The following is a 23,892-nucleotide window of genomic DNA, read 5'->3' on the forward strand; positions in this document are numbered from 1 at the left end:
TCCATTTTTATGACTGTCATGACTGGTTTAAGGAAGGGCATGTAATTTTTTTTTAACCACAATAAGTTTCATTTACTCATCATTTCAACAAGCATTTAGCCAAGTACTGTGCTAGGTGCTAGAGACAAAAAGATGAAAAAGACAGTGGTCCTGCCCCAGAGGAGCTTATAATTAGCTGGGAGACACAGAACCATAAATAAATAATCAAAGTGCATATTACTAAGCACTACAATCAAAATGCATTCTAGGAGCTTTGGGGGGTGGGAAATAAAAGACTGACTTCTGCCTAGAGGGACCCAGCAAGTTCTCAACCCCCCCCCACCCCCCAAAAAAAAGATGCCTCTGGACTTGAATCTCAAAGAATGAGCATGAATTCGCCAGCAGAGAAAATAGGAGTCTGGGGAAAATGACTGGCACACCCAAAACGACACACAAAGACAAGACACAGTGGCACGAGGGAATGGCAGAGAACTCTTTTTCGTAACAGATGGCTGGATGGTCCAGTGAGTGTGGGAAGAGGACACAGAATGTCAGACTGGAAAGGAGGAGGCAGACTTTTCAGTTTGTAGAGCTTGGAGTTGATGCACTGAGGCCCCAGTCATTGGGGCAAGAACAGGGTGGGATGTATGTTTTACAGGTGCAAAGAGCACTGGCATTCCCATGAAGGGCCAATGGGAGAGGGCAGGCACGGAGGCAGGGAAACCCCAGAGGAGAGTCCTGTCTGTCAAGGTGCAGAATCAACAATCCTGGAAGACCAGATAGGGGGAGGAGGCCTTTGCAGGGGTCTGGCTTAGGTGGCTGGAAGAGCACTTTGGTTGTCCCTATGGGAAATCATAGGGGAGTGAGGGTGAGAATAGCCCATGATACCTACCTGTTATGCCCAGGATGTTTGTAGAGAAATCAGAGGAGGTTTCCAGTTGGCAGCTGACCGTGTGGATCTGAAGTAGACCATATTGATTAGGATCCGACACCCTACAGAGGATAGCAGGTACCATGCACATGGAGGTGGTCTCTTTATTTTTATCTTTGGAAGGAAACCTATTGAACGTTGTCCTGGGAGCTCTGTGAAGGGTGCTGACTCCTTTACCCTTCAGGGTTTCCCAGGCTGTAACACTTGGGCATAAATAGGAATTTTTCTTCTTTCTCGAAATTGCTGTTCTCGAGAGTGTGATCGCGCAAAATGAAGAACCATCAACATTTCTCTTTTTCCTAACCAAAGTGGTGAGAGAGGATTCCTTCTCCTGTATGCAGGTAGGAAGGGAACGATCAGGTGCAGGAGCTCTTAAATAACCCTGGGAATGGCAGGGTCAGGGCCTAAGGCTCTGTTTCATAACACTCAAGTGAACACACTCCAGACCCTGATGATCTGGGGGTCAGATCCTGGCTCAGTGCTCTCAAGTTGTTTGTCCAGAGGCAAATTTCTGCCTCTGTGTAAGCCTCAGTTTTCTTCTTTTGCAAAATGGGGATCATAATAGCAAAGACCTCAGGGATGTACAGTGGAATAGTGCATATAAAGTGCTTGGTAGGGTCCTTGGCATGAGGGAACACTCAGGGTGTTACAGAAGGCTACTCTCAAGGTCATTATCTAAATTCAGTGATAAGAAGAGTCAGTTTCATAGTGAAGGTGGACAGACAAAAAGGTGAAAAGATCAGAAGGAATTCCCCACATTCAGGGCAATCAGTAAAACACAACTTGTCATTTTGCTTCAAACTTGTTGAGTGTTTCCTGTCGTCCAAGAGATTCAAAGTGTAAGTCTGTGCTCCTGCAGGTGTATGTCCTAACAGTTACTCTTCTGAGATGATTTTTTACGTAAAAATGGTTTTACATCAGGTCTCTGAAATACTGGGGGCAGCTATTCCCATCTTTATCTTGCCACAAATAAGGTCCCAAAGGAGAGAGAGAAGGTGAACTCCCCCAAACCACGCAGGAGGTCACACACGTTCAGAGCCTGCCTGCTCCCGGGGTCTACAGGTGCTGGCTCTATTCATTGGTTTGTCCCCTTCTCCCCGTGCCCTGTGGAACAGTGGGGCTCTTGGCTTCGAAAAGGCTAATAGCAGCCCTCAGCATGCTGGAAACCGGAGTTGGCCATGAAGTTGGGCACGAGCACAATAAGTGACTTCGCCCTGAGCAAACAAATGCCAAATGAAGCAAAGAAAGGTTCATGTCCTCGGAGAAGCCTGGAGGCAGCACTGCGCATTCTTAGCAGATGGATGAAGGGAGTTAGCCAGGGACACAGGGTGCTCAGAAAGCTGTGTCCTCCTTCTGGGTAAACTTGGAGACCATCCTTAGATTTCTGTTGCCCAAAAGGAGGCAGCAGCTAAGCCCCTCTTCTGCTCCACCCAAGAGAGGGCATGCCAAGGAGAGATGTGACTGCCCGCTGTCTAGAACAGGGCACCAACTTTTAAGATGCCACCTTCATGTTCTCTTTTACTAACTCATTCATACTTCCCCAAGTTTTCACACTCCTTTATCCACCAAAGATAGGGGACACTGAGTCATAAATAATAAAAAGAATGACTTTCCATGGGCCATCTAGGTCAATTATCCAACATCACTTGCTAGAAAGTAGCGGAACCAGGTCTTCAATGTAGATCTGCTTAGCTCCAAAGCGCTGCATGAGCTTTTTCACTTATTCCCATAGTTTATCACTAACCAGTATAAATTACAAAGTAGCATTTTTTTAAAATGCAAAGCTGAATGGGAGTTGGCCTTGCTCCCATTTTATTGATTTTGTTCCCTTAATTTTTTTTTTTTCTGTTTTAGACAGAAATAATAGAGGCAGCTTGTAAGTCCTCTTGCAGAGCAATAGCCTTGGTTCTCTTCCCTCAAGGTTGCATTCTGAATTTGCTTTAGAATTATGATATGGCTTCTTAAAAAGTATCAGTGTGACTGTCAACCCCCCCCCCAAACCAGGACCTTACAAACTCAGCATCCAGAAAAGTATGCCCTCCTGACCTTCCTTTCACCCTCACTGTGCTGAATGAACCCATTATCTAAATTCAGTAGTTGCCCCTGGGCTCCAACTCTGCTTTTCTTGGAGTCAGTTTCTCTTCTCCCTGGCTCAAAGAATGGTTACAACTATATAAACCTTCCTCTTTTCCTTACCATGGGGCTGTTCTTTAGTGTATTTTCTCCTATAGTGGTTCTAAGGACATCTGTAAAAACCAAGATCTTCCTGCTTTCTGTCACGTTAAGTGGGGCAGGGAAATCTGCAACCCCTGGAGGAGTCAGACTGTCTTAACCCTTATTCATAAGGGTCACACAACATCTTCCCTCTAGGCAGTGGTTCTCAGACTCCAGCCTGAATCAGAATCACCTGGAAACACTATGCTACAGAGTGCTGGGTCTACCCCAGAATTTGTGATTCAGAAGACCTGAGGAAAGACTCCATCTTTGCATTTCTAAATTCCCAGGTGATGCTGATTCTGCTGGACCAGAGACCATAGTTTGAGAACCCCGTTGCCTACTAATGAATCTTGGACTCTGTATCTTGTTTTAATTATGAAAGGAACTAATGATTTAGGAAAGTGGAGAATTTAAGGAGGACTTAAAAAAAAATCTGAAGAGAAGGGGAAAAATGCATCATAAAGTTTACAGTCCTGCAAGGGAGCTTGATGTTTATGTTCTTGAGGGAGTTCTTGATTGCCCACGTTTGTTCTTCCCAACCCATTATATGTAGTTGGATGTACTATTATCCATTCTGTTGGTTTCTTTCCAGAGGCCGATGAATGTCAGGATCATGTCAACCCAGGAGCCTTTGAAAGGACTGGCAGACTGCATGCTGTCATGATTAATGGGAATTTGGTTCAGGGTTGATATGACCCCAATTAGTGGTCACCAGGGGTGTGATGATGCCAAGGATACTATCCGACTTGATGTAATGCCCACAGCAAGATTCCAGGGTTAGCATTTTGTTGCATAACATCGAACACCCTCATAGCTTAAAACGGGTGGCCCAGGAAGTCAAATGGACATGTTATAGCAGGCAACTCATTTCCTCTTAGCTTCTCACGCATAAAGCTTTCCCTAACTTTGCAGAATCACTGCCAGCAGCAGTCACATGTGTGATGAGTGACATCGTTAAGTAAACCACATCGTCTCCACTCCTATGGGTGAGCCAGAGGATCCTGGGAAGAAGTGCTACTTTCTACGGTTCTGCTCATAGACAGGTGGGATTCCAATAGGGTGGTTAAGGGTGAGCTGGTCCCCAGTTCTCCAAGGAGAATAAAATTAATTCTTACCTTCTTCTTTGCTACCTTGGGCAGGCAATTAATCCTCTGAAGGTCAGATCCCAGGAAAATTTCTCTGCTTTTCCTGGAGTTCTCTCTTTTGAGACCTTTAAATTTTCTGTAGAGTATCTGGAGTCATGAGTCCTACATCTTGGATCTACCACCACCTCCCTGTGTGGCTTTGGATAACTTACTTAACCTCCCTGTGATAGAGTAGCTTTACCTATAGATGAATTCATCTCTAAATCCCTTCCGGTTCAAATAGTCAATGATTCTCATTCACCTCTTAGCTTTGACCTTTCTGAAATCAAGCATCCTTTCCTGCATTCTCCTTCCTTCTCAGAATGCTCCCCCCCCCAGCCTCATCCCTTCTCATCTATGATTTAGAACGAGGGGATACTTAGCATTTCCCTCATGCTAAATAACAGATGTCATTCAATCACAGATGGTATCATCCTACCTTAGCATTCCCCCTTAGGAGTGCCTATTAAATTTCAAAGACAGTTGTGGAAAGATATATTTAGGAGCCATTTAAATGGGCCCTGTTTATAGACTCCATTTCCCATAGGTTGGCAGTAATACAATCTCTCTCTTAGCCTCATATTGGTGCAGAGGAGGAGGGCAGGAGGGCGGGAACCGAAGGACTACTGTGTCAATGCTGAAAAGCAGTTCTAAGTAGTTGTCCTGGTCTTAACCTTCTAAGCTAGGCTGGTGTGGGATACTTGGTCCCCAGCCTATCCCACATAAGTCATCTGGGATTAGAGGCAGCTGCCTGAGACCCCCAATCACAGCTCCACTTATGTTGTTTCCAACCAACTTTCATTCCAATCTCACTTCCACCCAGCTCAGAACTTCTGGCTGTAAATCCAACCTGGATCCCTGTCTCCATGGTGTTGGTGCACAGTCTTCCCACTGAGCAGCCCTTGCCTCACCTCGACAAATGCAGTCTCTGCTTGCATCTACTCAATCATCAGTATCCCATGTGCCTTAGATAATCCTAGCCCTAAAGCAGAGACCCTACCACATGGTGAAGGAATCATATCAATGTGCCACATCTGCTGAAGTCCCATAACCCAAAAGCCTATTCACCAGATAATACACCGGCCCCCAAACCAATGCTCTACCAAATCTTTCTATTTACGGAAAACAAGATTGTTAAACTATTTACAAAGTTTACTATGGCGATCTTAAGACTTGTGAAGATTTCTGAATTTCTTTAGTTTAGGCTGTAGATGAAATTTAGTGAGTAACAATCATTAACTTTTGTGAATATAAAACAGTCTTTTTTCTCTTCCAAAAGGGAAGAGAAATATGGTACCAGCTATTAAAATTCCCACTTCTTCAAAGGCCAGAGGCCCAGGAGGGTGTTTTTATGGTCATAGGGATGACATCTAAGTTGTGGGCTTATGTTGTAGGGTCACATCTGTGTTTTCCTATAGTTCCTAAAAGTACCTTTTATCAAATCTATACTCAGAAAAAAAAATGTTTGTAAAAACATCATAATAAGTCTGCATGGCTGACTCAGAAGCACTTACCCTCTAATGAAGGAGTAAAGCAGACAGGCATTGTATAAATTCTTAAACTTTAGAACTTTTAAAACCTGCGAGGCATTCCAATCTGGGAAATTTGTGAGGAATCCTTTTGGGTGAGGGATTTGCTGAGGTTTTTGAAAAGCCATTTTGCAGATACTTCAGGTAAAGCCTCGGTTCCCCGCTCCTTGCCCACAGGGAGGAGAGTCAGCTTGGCTAATCTGATTCTCACTTTTGTAATATTATTTTTTAATGACAGAAAAGACCTGAGAGGGCTTGGCGCACTAATAACTGATAAGTTAGGGGAGAACCACTGAATCTGCAAAGAGAGTCTGAGATCCAGTGCAAAGCCTAGGTCCTCCAGCTCAGGCCTAAATTCAGAAAGAGATTATTTGTGTTTCGAATCAACCTAATGAAGTTTTTAGATGGAGAAAAACAATAACTGCTTAGTTTACAAAATCATTCCCAAGAGTCTTAGTTGCAGATCCAAGGACAAAATGAGGCTGGGTATGAATTAATTAACTTTGTTTTCGATGGAACAGGGGCCCCTGAGGCTTCTCTGTTCACCAGTGCAGATCAGCAAAGGTACCTGATCCAGAGCTCAGCTCCAAGGGGCCCCCAAGGGAGCTGATCACTGCACTTCACTCCCTTAGCATGTGCCCACCAGGAGACTCCAGTCAGGCACTCCCCCAGGCCAGTCATCAGAAACAAAGGAGCAGAAATCCTCCAAACCTTTCTCTCCCCGCCGAGATTCAAACCAGGAAAGCTGCTATTAATGTGCTGACACAGCTCCCGGTGGATTCAGGAAAGCTTGAAATTGGGAAGAAGACAAAAGTAGTGCTGAATTTAACCCAAGCAGTGCAGGAGTTCCAGTACTGCTCTCTGGTGCACCTGGTTACTGCTTGAACACCTCTAAGCATGGGGACTTCACCTTCTCGAATAGGTGACGGTCACCTATGGTGGTTCTGCTAAGAGTTGATCGCGGGTCAGGTATTTATGAGCTCGGGGCTATCAACAGATAAGCAACATCATCATCAACTAGGCCACGATGACAAGCCACAGAGTGGCACAGCAGAAGTTCAGCACCAGGCCTTTGGTTTCGCTGAGCACTTAACTGCTTTTCCTTAGCTTCATGGCCTCTGGGCTTCTGTTTCATATGCTCAATAAGAAGATGCCCTTTCAGACCCCCCAAGTCTTCCCACTGACTTCCTCATAAGTGGTCATTTGAACAGAGGAAACTGATTTTCAGGGACCTGGTTGCATTCCAGATATTTGTTAAATGTGGCGACCCCACTTGATTAAAAGGTAAACTCTGAGAACGCAGTGAATCCACCCTCGATCACACTGACTGCAAGTTGCAGACCTACAATTCAAATTGATCTGATCTGGAGACCTGCCCTCTCATTAGACCACATTGCTCATCAAAGTGCTTTCTTACAACCCTTTGTAGATCCAAAAAGCAGAGTAGTAATTCTTCCTAAATGCTATCATTAACTAACTGCTCACAGAGTTTGGGCAACGATTTAGCAGATAAAACTACACATGACATACATATTTTCTCTACACTAGAAGAAGCTATAAATTTTCATAAAAAGTTCCATGTCAATGCTAATACTTTACAAAAGCGTTTTAAAATAACTAAGGAACAAGCTAGACAAATAATAAAACAATGTCAAAATTGTGTGACCTTTTTACCACAAGTTAATCTTGGAGTCAATCCTAAAGGATTGATACCTAACCATATTTGGCAGATGGACGTCACACATTTGCCAGAATTTGGAAAATTAAAATATTTGCATGTTACAGTTGATACTTCTTCTGGATTTTTGATGGGCTCCCTTCATGCCGGAGAAAAAACTAAAGATGTTATAGCTCATTGCTTACAAAATTTTGCCACTGTGGGCATTCCAAAACAGTTAAAAACAGATAATGCCGCAGTCTGGCTGGGCACAATTCAGGAGCCACTTGTCAAAAGAAACTAACTTTATTTTTAGAACCACACAAGATAAACAAAACAGCTCCTCAGGAAAAAACCCTCAGAGCCCAACTGCCACCACTGGCTTCCCACAAGCCACACACCCCAACAACCTCTTCCTCCCACAATCCTCCTGCTCTTGAGGCCGATTGGCTGGGTCGCATGGGCGGAGCCAAAAAAGTCCCTCAATGAGCAGCTCCGTGGTCTGAAAGGGCAGGGAAACAGCCCAATGAGCATCTCCACAGAGGAGCCAATCAGCTAGGTGTTGCTGGGGCCGCTGTGAGCCAATCATCAGCTGGCAGTCTGAAAGTTTGCTGGAGCCCCTTCGGCTGTGGCTCTCAACAGTCCAGCATGAAGCATCCTTTCCCAGAAGTTGATAAATCGATGCCTCTATCTGGAAAGTCTTTCTCCCAGTTCAGGAGGATCTGTGACAGCCATCTGCAAATGGCCACCCATTTTTGAATGTTTATCTGAAATGCTTCTGGAGCAAAGAATCTAAGCAACTTAGAGCAGTTAGGTCCTGTTCTTCTCTTCACATGGATCTATTTTGCTCATTAGCCATTGAGAACAATAATAATATATCTCTGATGTATATTCATTCATTCATCTATTCCATGAGTAATGCACTCAATGAATGCTAGTAATAATAATAATAATAATAATAATAATAATAATAATAATAGAATACTACTGCCAAACCCTATGCTGAAAGCTTTGAACCAATTTTTTGAATTAATTCTCACAAAACCCCCAAGGGGTAAGTGCCATTATTTTCTCATTTTTCTGCTAGTTACCTAAACCTTTAAATAACTTGCTTCAAGTTACTTAGGTAGACACCATTTTCTTTAATTTTTCATTGGTTCTTTTTAGTTATACATGACAGTAGACTGTATTTTGACATGTCATACATACATGGAGTGTAACTTCCCATTCTTGTGATTGTACATGATGTGGAGTTTTACTGGTTGTGTAAACATGTAAGAACATAGGAAAGTTATGTCTGGTTCATTCCACTGTGTTTCCTATACCCATCACACCTCCCTTCCTTTCATTCCCCTTTGTCTAACCCAATGAACTTCTATTCCTTGCCCCACCCCTTATTGTGAGTTAGCATCCTCATATCATTGAGAACATTCAGCTTTTGGTGTTTGGAAACTGGCTTATTTCACTTAGCATGATAGTCTCCCATTCCACCCATTTACTGGCAAATGACATAATTTCATTCTTCTTCATTGCTGACTAATATGCCATTGTGTGTATGTACCACATTTTCTTCATCTATTCATCTGGCTGAAGGGCACCTAGGTTGGTTCCATAACTTAGCTACTGTGAATTGAGCTGTTATAAACATGGATGTGGCTGCATCACTAAAGTAAGCTGATTCTAAGACCTTTAGGTATATGAGGTACACACCATTTTCAAGGGTGGGGGGAGGCCCAAGTTAAACCTAGACTTTCTGACTCTTAAGCCACCCTTATGCCTTAGACAGTTTGCAAAAATCTTCTTACCAGCACTTTTAACAAAGATGCAGAGAATAGCTGATCCCTGGGAAGCCCATATCATTTGGGGCCCACAGGATGGGGCCTTATGTCTTTAGGTCCCCAAGATGAACAGATATTGGACTCTGACAGCTCCTGGAGTCTCTTGCTCCCAAGACCCTCCCTCAGTTCTGTTGGAGGCTGTGGGGCCACAGTCCAGGATCTTCTTCCAGGCCCTCAAGGACTTCCTCCATGTGACATGAGTTTAAGCCAAGCAAGAGTTTCCATTCCCTCCGATGCATTATTTCAGGAAATGGTTTTGTTGTTTTCCTGTGTGTGAAGGTAATACAGGATTGTTGCAAAAACTACTTAGAAATATAAAGAAAAAAATGAAATATCCCTTCATCCCACTGGTGAGAGATGACTCCTAAACATTCTGGTGCATAATCTGACAGATTTTTTTTTTCTATGATACATATACATATCCTTCTTTTTTAAATAAAAATACGGTCATTTATACATGCTTTTATTTTTTTGCTTCTTTTAAACCAAAAATGCATAGTGAGCATCTTTCAGTGTTAATGCATATACTTCTGCATTATTTGTTTGAAGGGCTACAGGGTATTCCGTCATAGCAAAATACATGTGCTGTCTCCTACTGTGGGCATTCAGCCTTTTTCCAGTTTTCCAGAATTATAAACTTTTGATGAGCATCGTATCACATACACCTTCTCTGCCCAACACAGATTATTATTATTATTATTATTTTAATAATAAGTTAACAACAGTTGGAACATTTGGGCACACCTTTTGAGGACTTTTATACAAATTGTTAAATATCCATATATCCATATAGAATCACTGTGGCAACTAACAACCTCCTACAGTGCACAGTACAGAGGTATTCTTTTCTGTATCCTCAGTAACACCTCTAACTTTTCATTGTTCAACTTGGTCCTCCCAGCCCCAGAGGGCTTGTTCAGGGGCTGAGAGTACAACGAAGCAAGGAGACACTCACTCTCAAACCGGCTTCTACTTTCCCTCATACACTCCCTCTCCTCCTCTGCCCTTCCATTTATCATCCACGCATTAGAGACTCTCAGGTTAGGACTCTTCTGAATCCGGGACTTGTGTACGCAACAGTATCTAGATACTATCTCCACTTGGATAACACACAGATCCAAATCAAATCTCAAATGCAACAGCTCAAAACCCAAGTTCACCATTTCCTCTTGCTTTTCTCACAGCTCCCCCAACCCCACTCCCCGCCCCACCAGCTGCCTCTCCTCCAGTGTGCCCCTCAGTGAATGGGGCCTTTATCCTGCCAAATGCCACAGGCCCGAAACCTAGGAACCTTCCCTCATTCATCCCACTCTCTCCCCCCCTGCCCATCAATCAATCATGAAGCCCCATCAATTCGGTGTCTTAATTATCTCTATTATCTTAACCCCGTCCACTGCCAGGATCCCAGTCCAAGCCAATAGATCACTGTAGTTATCTCTAAGTGGGGACTGATTGGATGGGAAAGAAGAGAAAGGGAGCATTTCCTAATTTACCTGTGTATGCCTAATGCTGGGGTTTTAATACTCATCCTGCACATGGTAAACCTAAGTGGTAAGATGATATTTTCACCCTTTCACAGGAAACTGAAGTACTCAGAGTAAGCTGTCCAACATCTACCCCCAGAGCCAAACTTGCACATGATTCTGACTCTAAGTTATGTCGCAGGAGTGAAGATAGGGATCCAGTTGGGAAAATATTGCAGTGGTCTACATGAAATCATACTCTCCCCGCTTCTTGAGGCCAAGGAATAAGATTGGGTCACTTTACACACCTGTTAGGATTTAGCCCAGGGCCTGGGTCCAGCCCTGCTTCTGCCATTTATGGGAGGCAGGAGAGTTTGGCAGTTAAGAATGTGGATTCTGGAACTAGACTGTCTGGATTCAGACCCCAGCTCTGCTACTTACTGGCTGTGAAAACTTGAGGATGTCACCTAGTCTTTCTGTTAAGGACTATGCGCCGGTCTCCAAAACGATGTGTCCGTGTCCTGAGAACAAGAACTTGTGATGTGACCTTATTTGGAAAAAAGTCTTTTCGCATCTAAGAGAAAGATCTCAAGGTAAGGAGATCATCCTAGATTCACCAGTTGGGACCCAAATCCAGCGGCACAGAGGAGAGGCACAGACAGAAAACAAAAGGGTCACATGAAGGAGGTAGAGTGAGCCAATCATAGCCAAACCAGTGAGGGCAGCTGCCAGAATCTGGAAGAGACAAGATTTGGAATCTCCTCTGGAGACTCTGAAGGGAGCTTGATCTCGGGCATTTGACCTCCAGAATCCTGAGAGCAAATTTCTGTTGTTTTCAGCCACCAAGTTTGTGGTGGTTAGTTATTGGCAGACTTAGCAAACGAATACGTTCTCTGCACCTCTAACCTCTGAGCCACCCACAGGGGCATATGATAACCCCTCCGAGAGTTGCCTGGAGGATTGAATGAATCGATATACATAAGGCACTTGACAGCAATAGCTGTCATGGAACAAGGGCTCCAAAAGCAGTATTCATTATGACTTTCTAACAGCTGTGTGAGCTTCTTTCATTTAAAAAATGGTCAGTGAATCCCCTCCTTGCCCCTCTGTTCTGTGGACGGCTGATATTTGGTTGCCAGCCTCCTCGTAGACAAGTCACAACCTACCAAAGGTCATGTCAAAAACTTCCATGTGCCCTTGACCTAACAAATTGCTCTGGACTGGACACTGGGTGACTTGTCTGTGCCTCCCCTCTGTGCCACTCTTCTAAGGCCACTTGTTGCTGGATTTGGGTCCCACCTGGTGAATCTAGGATGATCTCCTCATCTTGAGACCTTTCTTTTCTCCTTCTCCCGGCTGCCATATGGCTTGACTGGGGGACTGGGGTGAGAGTGGGGTGGAGTCAGGGCGGCAGGTGGCCTCTGACTAATCACAGAGCCAGATCATTTGTGATGATGGTGAGGCCTAACCTAAGAGATGAGGCAAAGGTGGGCAATTAATACACAAGCCGTCCTTAAATCCCTCCCTCCCCCTCTCGGAAGCTCTCTCTGCACTCCATCTCTTGCTAATGAAGTCAGAGAAAGGGTAAAAGCCTATAATTACTTGAAGTAATTAGAACCCTGCTTAATAGAAAGCTGAAGACAGGAAGACCAAGCCACTAGATTACCACTGATATCATTCCCTATGATATCACTCTGAATCACTCTCCCCGGTTGGGGGGGGGGGTCCTTTTTTGGGTCCCCACTGCAGAGCTGAGGACTGTCCTGAATTTATATAATAATGGAAGCACATAAGTCTATCACCCTACTCCTCCCCTGCATGGCTGAGAAAGCTTCAGAATCGTACCTCTCCTAGTTCTTGCAGCTTTTCCCCGTCAGTGAATCAAGTCCAAATCGGAAGAGATTAGTATTAAATTTTAAAATACATCTTTCAAATGGGATCATATTGCAGTGAAATCTTTTGTCTGCCTGCATTTTCACTTTCTAGCTCACAGCTTCTCGGTTTTAATGTGCATGAAGAGCACCCGTGCATGTAAGACCACTTTTGAATCGGTAGGCTGGGGTGGAGTCTGAGACTGCATTTCTAACAAGTTCTGCTGCTGGGGCCGGGGGGGGGGGGGGGGGGGACAGGCCAGATAGCACAGGCTGGGGGAGGGGCACCTGTCTATGGCAAGGGAAAAGTCCTTATTAGTCCCACGAGTGACTTCAGTTTCCTCCTACCACAGTGACTCTTCCATACTTCTAATGTGGATCTTAAAAAATAAATAACATCTGTCAATGGAAGGAGAAGGGTGTGAGCCACCCTGTGTTCAGGGAACAACATAGGAAAAAGCACAAGTCTTTAAAGTTTTTAAAAAATGTTCTTTAAAATATATTTTAAGTTTCTCTGTACTTGTAGTGCATATGACAGGCCTTAGTTTTAAGGGGTTACTCATTATTGGGGCAAGATTGTGGGTCCTCTAGGTCAGCAATGGAAGCGAGGTTACCAGGACATGAAGGCAAAGCACCAAGACAAGGGCTCTCACATACTACCTATCTTGAGGTGCTCTAATTTCTACCAGGTAAAGTGATATTACCCAGAAGTCTTTGGAAGCGGGAGGACATAAAGGTGGGAATTTCCCTAAAATCAGCCATCATTGCAGTTATCACTACAAACCTTCCCAGGACTTTGAATCTGACTTTGGGATAAACCATTCTCAGAGTCTTCTGTGCCTATTGTTACAAACCACTGCAAACATGGTTTCCCTGATCCTCTGGGCCAACCAGGCCATGGCACCACCTTGCTTCTCCTTTCCAAGTTGGAACTTGACATATCTCTGGGGGTCAGCTTCCTTCCTTACCTGCTTTGTGTCAAACAAAGAAATTTCTTCTCTCACAGTTCTGATGGTCTCCTAACAACTGGTGGTGGTAGGACTATATAGTCTCTCCAGAGGCTATAAGGGAGAATCCATTCATCGCCCCTTCTGACAGCTGCTGTTCCTTGTCTCGTGGCCACGATATTCCGGATACCCAGCCTCTTCCCACCTGTCTTTGATCTGCCTTTTCTTTGAAGTGGGCATCATCAAATCTCCCTCGGCTCCTTTTCAGAAGGGCACTTAGGAGGACTCAGAGGCTACCTGTTTCATTCAGCACAGTTCACTCATCTCAGGATCAAAGGCCTTTCTGTTTGTTTAGCCACATAAGGTCGTAGACACAGGTTTCATCCATATTGGGGGGAAGATGTGAGTATTGTCATTTTTAGCTCACCGAAAATAACATTGCTCAACTATCTACAATCGGAGTTCAACGGAGCGGAGAGGCTGGTCTCAGGATACACCCAGGGCCTTCTTTCTGTCCCTTGTGATCTCCCTGCTCCTCATGAACCTATTTCCCTCTGTACCTGTGGCTCTTCTACCTGGAGCCCCCCTCCCCACCCTCTTCTCTCTTGACTCCTCGGTTCTCCTCTTCCATGAGCCTTCAGGACCAGGGCAGTTTCTGTAGAAATGCCTTCCCTGATCCTCTGGGCCAGCCAGGCCGTGGCACCAACCTTGCTTCTCCTTTCCAAGTTGGAACTTGACATATCTCTGGGGGTCAGCATCCTTACCTGCTCTGTGCCATCACTTTATTCTCAACACCCAGCACTTAACAGGCTTTTCAATAAAAATGAAGGAGTGAATCTGGGCTTCAACTCTTGCAGTCTTGATGTGTTAGTTGAATCGGGCTGTTACAACAAAATACCAGAGTGGGTGGCTTAAACAACAAAAATTCATGTTCTCACGGCTTTGGAGGTTTGAAGTCCAAGATCAAGGTGATATCAGAATTGGCTTTCCTTCTTTCTGTTTTTTTCTCGGGGTGAGAGGAGGAGGAAGATTGAATCCAGGGGCAATCTACAACTCCAGCCCCTCGTCTTTTTTTTTTTAATTTTGTGATAGGGTCTTGCTGAATTACCCAGGCTGGCCTTGAACTTGTGACACTTCATGCCTCAGCCTTGATTAGTTGGGGTTACAGGTATGTGCAAGCCTTCCTGTCATATTTTAAGGCTTCTCTTCCTAGCTTGCAGACAGCCACCTTCTCTCAAAGGCTTCCTTCTGTGTGCACCCCTGAGAGGAAGAGGGTGAGGAAGAAAAAGGAGGGAGAGAGAGACAGAGTCTGAAGGAACGAGGGAGGGAGGGGAAGAGAGAGGGAGAGAAGGAGAGGGGAAGGGGTAAAGAAAAAGTTGGGGGAGGAGAGGAGACAGAATGGTGAGGAGAGGAAGAAAAGAGAGCCCAGGTGGGTATCATGCATCTTCCTCTGCTTATAAGGACACTGATTCTATCAGATTAGGACCCCACCCTTATGATCCCATTTGACATTAATTATCTCCTTAAAAAGCACCATCTCCAAATAGTCACATTGAGGGTCAGGGCTCCAACATATGAATTTGGGGAGGGACAAAAATTCAGTCTGTGACACTGTAGGACCTTAACTTGCCTAAGCCTTGCTTCCTTCATCCCAGTTGCTTGGGAACAAGAGAGAGTTTGATCATTAAATGACAAGAATCGAGATAATGTGAGGAAAGCCCCGTGTATTACCTGACACAGAGCAAGGGTCTTGGATGTGTGCCCCAGAACAGACGAGCGTTGGAGGGTAGGTCCAATTGGGAATTATCAGTTCAGGCTAATAGAGAGGTGACTGTAAAGTTTGTAAAGAGATTTTCAATCTGTTTCTGTCACCCCTGTAACCTGTGAACCTGTGCCTGGCCACATAGAAAGTGTTCAATAAGCATTTGTTTTTGCAACAGTTTTAAAGCAATTCTGAAGATATTTTCATGAACAACAGCCTTGTGAAAAATGATTGTCTAACCATTTTGAAGACTTTGGGGGAAATCACAGCTGAATATATACATGTTAAAATATTGGCTTAAAAGTTTGTTTGTTTGTTTTAAATTCTGGCTTTCATCCCATTCATTATTTAAGTGAAACTCTGAGCTTTCCTTTTAAAAGAAAGAAAGAGAATCTAGGCTATCAGAACCTATTGTCCATGGGAGAAGACCTGCCTCCACCCTCAAATCTGTGTGTGGATACAGGTCAGAGACCTCGGAGGTACTAATGTCCCTCTGGTCTGATCTTGCTAAAAAGAATGTTTCAACTTCTATTTACTCCCTCTGCACTTTACCCTCTTGTTGAATGCTGAGGTTTGCCAGCTGTGACCCCACGATAAGGTGAACAGAATCAAATTAGAGGATTTCTGACAAGTGTGTCCCCTTTACCCTCGATGCCAGGCAGACCTTACTATTTGTTGGCCTCCTATGTCAGCTGAGGCCAGGGTGAGTCCTTGTCACTCTCCTCATTCTCTGACAAGACCTAAGGTCTTTTTCAGGCTGGTGCAGTTGAGAAGCAACAAAGCATACATGATAAGTGAGATTTGCAACAAAGAGGCTTTTCTCTATAGATCACGGCTCCAGCTGGGCATCCCTGCTATTTTTGCCCAATAGTCCTAAGAATGGCAACACCAAGGGCAGCTCATTGCTTGTCCATCATTATTACCATGAAAGGTTTGCAGTCCTAATTATTTACTCATTCTTCGGAGATGAGATGGAAGCTTGGAGACTACAAAGTGAGTTTGTTTTGTCTCCTGATTGGTTAGCCATTTGTATGCCCACATACCCATTTCCCAAGAAGGAATATGTCCTGGGAACTTGCTTATCTTCCTAGCACTTGAAAAAGGCAGGATCTGGTCATAGCATTCTCTCCTCCCCTCACCCCCCCCCATAAAGGGCTATGATGGTGTTTCTAGATAAGAGGAGAGGGAAGTACACCATCCAAGTTCTCAGGCTAAGTCTTTCCTTGAAGAATGATAATATGGATCATGTAAGATGGCCTATAAAATAGTGAACCCAAGCCTGATAACCTCATGAATGGGTTATTACAGTGCTGAGAGGGTTGAAGTCATGAGTAGGTAAGCAATGAAACACAATGACAATGGAAAGAAATATTTCTATTATATTTCTATTTGGGAAATGGATATGCTGCCTCGTTTTACTCAGATGATGACCTGGCTACTGCTTCCAGGTGACTCTGGCTTTGTCATTAATTATATGTCTTCCCCACTCCCCTCAATAAAAGACCCTTAGAGAGAAACTGTAAGCTCCATGAAGCCAGAGGTTGCATCTGAGTTTGCTCCCACCCTGAGTGCCTCGCACCAAGTTTAGCACATAGGAGAGGCTGCACAAATATTTGTGGAGTTGAATAAAACATCAGCCATATGTATGTACTCCTTAAATGGGAGTCATCGATGTTGTCATGGAATTTGTCGTCGTCGTCATCATCATCATCATCATCATCATCATCATATCATCCCCAGGTGGCATTTTATAGAAAAATTCCTTCCTCCTCAGATTATAAGGATCTCAAGTTGGCTTGGCCTAGGTAGCTTTTCTGGACTTTTCACATTTGGTTCTTAAATGCTCCTGATGTTTTCACTGCTTTAACACAGAGACAAAAATGTATAGTATGAGAATATCGATAAATGGGTGTGTCTCCCAGCCTGGCATGGTGATTTCCTCTCCAATCTTTCTGTGACTATGTATTATATTCTATTGCTGCAAACAGACAAACAGAAAAATACACCAAAACTTCATAGCTTAAAAAAAAAGTGTTTATTATCTCACAATTTCTGTGTATCAAAAATCAGGGTGCAGTTTTTCTGGGTCCCTAGATCTGCAGTCAAGGTGCTGTGAGTTATCTCTGGGTGCAGCCTGAGAGTAGATCTCCATCCAAGCTTGTACATGTAGCTGTAGGCAGGCCTCAGGTTCTCAGGGGCTGTTGGTTAGGGACCTCATTTCCTTTCCACGCAAGCCTCTCTATGGGACTAACTTACAACTTGGCAGCATGCTTCCCCCAGAGCAGAGTCTCAGAGAGAGAGAGGAAATGGAATAAGAAAGACGGAAGTCATGGGCATCGTATAGCCCAATCTCAGAAGTGGTGTAGCCTCATTTTTGTGATATTTTGTTCATTAAAAGCGAGTCACTGGATTCATCCCACACTCAAGAGAGATGGATTACACAACAGTATGAATACCAGGAAGATAGGATCATCGGGGACCATCTTAAATAAACAATCCTACCACAGTGGGTGATGTTCTCCCCAAGAATAACTTTCTAAATCCTTTTCTCCTTTTGGCATCATGGACTGTATACTCCACCTAGATCTCAATGCCTTTCCAAACTTCTCTTTAAAAAAGAAAAAGGGAAATCAGGGGAATGGGCAGGTTTGGCTAAGAATAACTTCCAATATGATAATGATTTTTCATTGTCAATTGCACCTGTGCACGGACACTGGATTATGGAGAGGACCCCAGCTACTCCTCTTGACTTGTCTCAGCATCGGCTTCCTGATGATTGACTTTGTAGCCTCCCAATGAATCTATTAAGAACAGAACCCTAGAGGTTGTAGACATAGAAGCTACGTATTTAGACATTGGGCTCCTTTTCCTCCCTGCACCCCATCCCTCACTTTGCCGAGAGGTATGGTGCTAATTTGAGATCATTTTGAAGCTTCATTTCCATTATCTTACTGTACATGTTCAATATTGTCTATTTAACTTTGATATAAATGCCTCAGCAACAATTAAACCTCCTTCTTCCTAATTGACTGAATTATATGCAAGTCTTCACTCCCTTTCTTTCGCCACACACCATCGGGGGAAAGAAAGAAAGGAATAACCTATACTAAGGGAAGCCCACAGAAAAATCTTGAAATATAAATGGACATCGATGTCATAATTTCAAATGGAGCTGTGAATGCAGAATTATGTAGAGGAAAAAAAAAATTAAAAATAGACCTGCGGTTCTTTGACTAGCATTTCTCATTTTGTTTCCTTTTGTACAGATTGTTTCCCAGAGAAAGCTGTCCAAATCCTTGCTGAAGCACGGGAACACGGCAGGAAAATCTTCCATCACGGTGAGAGCTCCCTGAGCAGGCCTCTGCCCAGGTTTGCCCAGGCAAACCCAACAGTTGATGCTACAACTGCTGAACTATCCAAGATACTTACCTCTTTCTTTTTTTTTTTTTTTTTCCTTCTTTCTCTTTCCTGACAATGCAATTTTGATCCTTCTACCCTTAGGGGAAATGGGGAAGAAAAAGGATTTGAAAATGAGGTTACCCCCTTCTCCTAAGCACTTTTGCAATTGCAATACAGGTTTTAATAGAAGGGAAAGTTGATATTGCTGAACACAGTAATAATATGGAATTGTCTGGGGTTTTCAGATCATCAAAGTTACCCCCCCGACACCTGCCCTCGATTTAGAATTAAAACTCTGTGCTTTGTGTTAATAGCATTCAGTCCAAGGTTTGATCTCTTGCCTGAGAAGCATATAGCCGAGCATTTAACACTCTCTTTGATATAATGGTTTGGAACTATTCTGTCCGATCTGATTCTGTAGCCACTAGAAGTGATCATTTAAACAAATAAAATTATTTAAAATTAAATAAAAGCAATTACTCAGTTCCTTAGCCACTCCAGCCACACATGAATGCTCAATAGTTACCTTTGACTGGCAGCTACTTTATTGCACAGTGCAAATTATAGGACATTTTTATCCATGCAGAATGTTCTATTGGAAAATGGTGAAAGTATTTCTATAGAGGAATGGAAATTTTCATATGGCACTCCTGGTATTTGAAACTTTGACATTTTATATTTGAGTCTTTGAGAAAAGTAGAGAACGTTGTCTAACCATTTAACTGTGTGGATAAAAAAGAGTGAGAAAGGTCAAAAAATAGTACTAAGAAAAATCTAAATTGTTAGGAAGGCAAATTGCAAGGAGGCAAAGCTACTGACTTCTTTCAGTTCCTCCTTTTTAACTTGAGAGTGACTTGTTCATTTTTTTAAAAGAAGAAAGCAATGTTTTAAAAGAAAAAAATTCAAAAGGGTCCCTTTGTGAATTGTGGCATTCTGTTAAGAATTTAACTGAGTGTGTTACTGGAATATTTGATTAATTAATTTATTTATTTTTGTGATGCTGGGGGTTGAATCCAGGTTTCGTACATGCCAAACACACTCTGTACCACCAAACTACAGCCCCAGCCCCTGTGGCTTCAATATTTTAAATGACATTGTCATGTCAAGGCTTCTTTCTTTTATAATCGATAATGAATCAAGTGGTCTTTGAAGAGCTCACTAGTGCTGTAAAAAGCCCAGGGTTCACTCCCAAAGGCCATAAACCCAGTGGACCCAGGCATAAAAATTTGCTGTGGTTCTTTCCCAGGAGAATAAACCTGATCTTCCTACCTGTTCTCTATGACATCTTGGAGATTTTCTTCCTCCATAAATCCCAGAAAAAAAAATTAATCTTCTTAATTTTAAATATTTAAATAGTCCCTTTAATCTTGGGTCTCCAAACCAAAACATTGGCTTCAATAGCTTCTGAAAATATGGGTGAAACTTTTGAGACGTCCACAGATAGAAAAGATTATGACTTTGATCAGCTTCCCTAAGGTGTCCTGTGACCACAAAATAGGTAAGGACCACCATTCAAATAGAAGACAAAAGGCATTGGAGTGGTAAGGGACAAAAGTGAACATATATATATATATATATATGATTCCTGAGTTACTAGGCAGTTCTTGTTTTTCCTGTATGCCTTGAGTCTTCCCTGTATACCTGAGGTTATCTTTTATACCTGAAAACTTACGTTTCTGACTTTTAGTATCCCTCTTTAGACAACCTTTTTTTAGCCTTAATCTTAGATGTAAATAACTTTAAGTTTTCTAGAGGCTGCCAGTCAGTATTTAGAGCAAGTCCTAATGGAAAAGTTGAGCTCAGAAATAATGGAGATAAAATTGAATTACATCTCAGTGTCTCAAAATAATCAATTTGATAAGGATGATTGTGTGCTTCAGTCCCTGAGCACAAGTGAAATCCTAACATGTAAATGTTATATGCAACTAGCCCGACCCCTAGATTTTTGTTGCTTTTTTTTTTTTTTTTTTTACTGCTTTTCTCTTGATTTTTTTTTTTCACCAACTTCTGCTCTAAGGTTTTGAGAGTCACTGGCTAGAGTCACTTTTTATTCACAAGGAGATAATATTGTCCAATAGGCCCTTTCATAATGTCACTTTATAAAAAAAAATCTTTGTCAGAGAAGAGACTTTTTCTTCTTCTTCCTGACCCTTCCCCTTCTTCTTTCTTCCTTCTTATTTATTTGTTTGTTTATTTATTTATGCTTTTCTCTCTTAAAGCCCAGGAACAGTCTTGTGAAAAGCAGAAATTAGAAAGTATCTTTGACAATCATGGTCTGCACCAGACACAGAGATGAGTTCATCTTCTCATCCCTTGTTGGTCTGACTCCAAATAGTAGAGAAATATAGTTATTCTTTCTTCTTTGTAATTCCCCAAGGAGAAAAATATACACGTAGTTATTTATGGAGGTACCATCCAATGCCACGTGCCCTTTGAAGAAAGAAGCTCTTTCAAACTGCTGTCCCTGATATTTCTGCCTCCAGTATGGGTCCCATCTCTCAGATTCTCATGCTCGGCATAAATGCAATCTAGTTGTCTACTGCTGTCTTTTCCAGAGATTTCCCTTCAACACCTAGAAGTGGTGTGTCATGTTTACCAGGGTTATAGGCAAACTTCTTGCCCAACATTTGTCTTGTCGATTTTCAGACCAAACATGAACTAAATTTGTCCCATGGGTTCTTGGGCTAAAGGATCCACACCCTCCACTGCAGCTGATGTGTGCTTTTTCCTTTAGGTAATTGCTGAAGAATTATCTGGCAATGATGACTATGTGGAACTCGCTTTCAATGCCCGAAAACTGGATGACAAGGTAAAGTGTATGGCATTAACCTCATTGAAGGAAGTAATAAAGCTAGCACACACCGTTTAATCAGATTTCTCCCTGAAGCTATTTTTCCCTTTCAACCCACATTATTAAACAGATCAAAGATTTCAGAGAGGTCTTCAAAGTAAGGCTCTCCCCAAATTGAGAAGCAGTTAATGAGAAGGGGAAGGAACTGTAATTAAAACAGGACAGTCTCATTACACAAAGACTTATTTCCAGATGCCACAGGTCACATGTGCACAGGAAACTAGGATTTAACCCCATTGTTAGGGATATTCTAAGGAAAAAGAGAGGGAAGAAAAGTGACATTTATTAAGTATTTGTATTTGCCAAGTACAGGGTCAAGAGCTTTACATACATTGTCTTATTTAGTCATTTGCACAACTGCTATGTAACAAGTATCATTGACACTTTTGCAGGAGAGGGAAGATTTTTCAATAATTTGCCTAAGGTCATTCCATATGTTTTTCTAGATCCTCTGAGAGTCAGACACTAAGACAGAATTCAATATGCAAGGGTTTTATTGGTAGAAATGCCCGTGTAAGGTACATACAGAGACAGGGTAGGGAAAACCAACAGACCACGATCAAAGTCTGATGCTGAATGGAGGAAAGAGGAAGTAAAGTGCAGGTGGAAGTCTCCCAGGACACCAGGCAGACTGAGGAAGTTTCAGCAAGGCTGTCAGGAAATCCTAGAGCCACAGACGGCTACTCCCAGGAAGGGGCTTCCCTTAACACCCATTGTGCACACCATTACTGGCTGGGAGGTGCCGTAGGAATCTGGCCCACAGTGCAAGTGCAGGGGTGGATTTCAGAGCTCAGCAGCCTGTAACCTGAGAAAGTTACATTCCCTAGAGTTGGAGGTCTGCAAGGCACATTTTCATGGCTTTGCTAGTTAGTGGTGAAACTGAAGATCCGATCCTATGTCAGTCTAATCTCCATCTATACTCGTTCTAATGCAACTTGTACCAAGCACAGGCCACGTTAGTCACACACACACACACACACACACACACGCACACACACACACACTGCACAACTTAAGGTGCAGCCTCCACCCCATAAAGACAGGTGGAGGTGTCCTTCCCAACCTCACCATGTGATATCTATGATTTCCCACCAAATATATGTCCTTAAGTCAAAAACCGCATCACATCAATTAACGTGTTCTCATTGATCTCCATTTTCCTAGAGTATAACTAGACAATTGGGGAGTTGGGGATGCCGTATACTTTCTCAATGACTGACAGCAATGTCTCCAGCAACTGTTTAAAGTCTTCAGCAGCAGCTTACATGTTGGCATATCACATTCGCCTTCCACCTAAAAGATGTATTCAGCCCAATTATGCATTCACTGGTTCACTCTTATACGTTCGTTGATTGATTTATTCACTCATTCATCAGTCATTCATTTGCCAAACTGTGTTAGGAGTTTATTATGCACAAAGTACTGGGGGAAATGCACACCAAAAAAAAAAAAAAAAGGCATGTCACTCTCCCATCCCAACCTGGAATTCATCATCTAAGTAAAACATAAATTTAAAAAACAAAAATGTTACTGCCATATTAGGATATGACCATTGATGTACATATAATCGGGGTATTCTGGGAAGGGTAATGGGTTCTGTCTGAGGACATCAGAAAAGATTTTACCCTTTTGACCTAACCACATTTTGATATTTTTAATGCCCTGAGTAGACTGTGTGAAATCTTTCCAAACTGCTGTCTTTGGGCATTTACGTGAGCTAGGTGCTGAGGCCCATAGAAAGCATGGTGAGTTGGGAGTGAGCTTTGAACCTTAATCCACTTTCAACTACTGTGTTCGTTCTCCTCCAACATCTACCTACATTTCAGAAGAGATCTTAAAATGGATCTGCAGTGTCTATCTCGGTGCCATTATAAGCTATAGGGTGAGTAGGTGACAGTTTACAGCTACTCACTTAATGGCTTATAATGGTTTCCATTCACTTAGCAGTCTCTTAAGTACCTCTAATTTGTCCTCTAACTGATTTACATTACAGTACAAGGGGACTTGGGAGTTTGGAAGGGACCCGTTGTGTTTTTTAGTTCCTTTTAAGTCAAATGAATACTTGCTCATGGAACTAAATGAGCCCTCCATAGCACTTCGTATGGTTCTAGATGGCCATTCCCACCATGAACAGCACTTATCATCCGGAGCCCTGGTCACTGCTGAGCCTCAAGGACCCAGTGCTGTAGACCCCAGTTCCTTTGACATGTGACTGTGTCTTGTCCAGATTCCTCAGTACTCCAGAGAACCAAGCAGGGGTACTAAGGTGCAGTTTGGATTGGAAGGTGAACAGCCTTGGGTTTAAAGAGGTCAAAGAACGGAGG

At 42.9% G+C, this 23,892-nt stretch overlaps 1 protein-coding gene across 1 annotated transcript in view; it reads left to right on the top strand.

The window, feature by feature from the left end:
• Window positions 1-23,892, top strand: part of Cpne4 (copine 4) — a 337,088-nt gene that overhangs the window by 186,298 nt on the left and 126,898 nt on the right. The window contains exons 3-4 of the mRNA XM_076867682.2: window positions 18,585-18,656; window positions 21,452-21,526. Of these exons, the coding sequence (XP_076723797.1) occupies window positions 18,585-18,656; window positions 21,452-21,526 (147 nt within the window). The remainder of the gene's footprint in view (window positions 1-18,584; window positions 18,657-21,451; window positions 21,527-23,892) is intronic.

The sequence above is a fragment of the Callospermophilus lateralis genome, chromosome 10 (genome assembly GCF_048772815.1).
Source record: "Callospermophilus lateralis isolate mCalLat2 chromosome 10, mCalLat2.hap1, whole genome shotgun sequence".
Lineage (NCBI taxonomy): Eukaryota > Metazoa > Chordata > Mammalia > Rodentia > Sciuridae > Callospermophilus > Callospermophilus lateralis.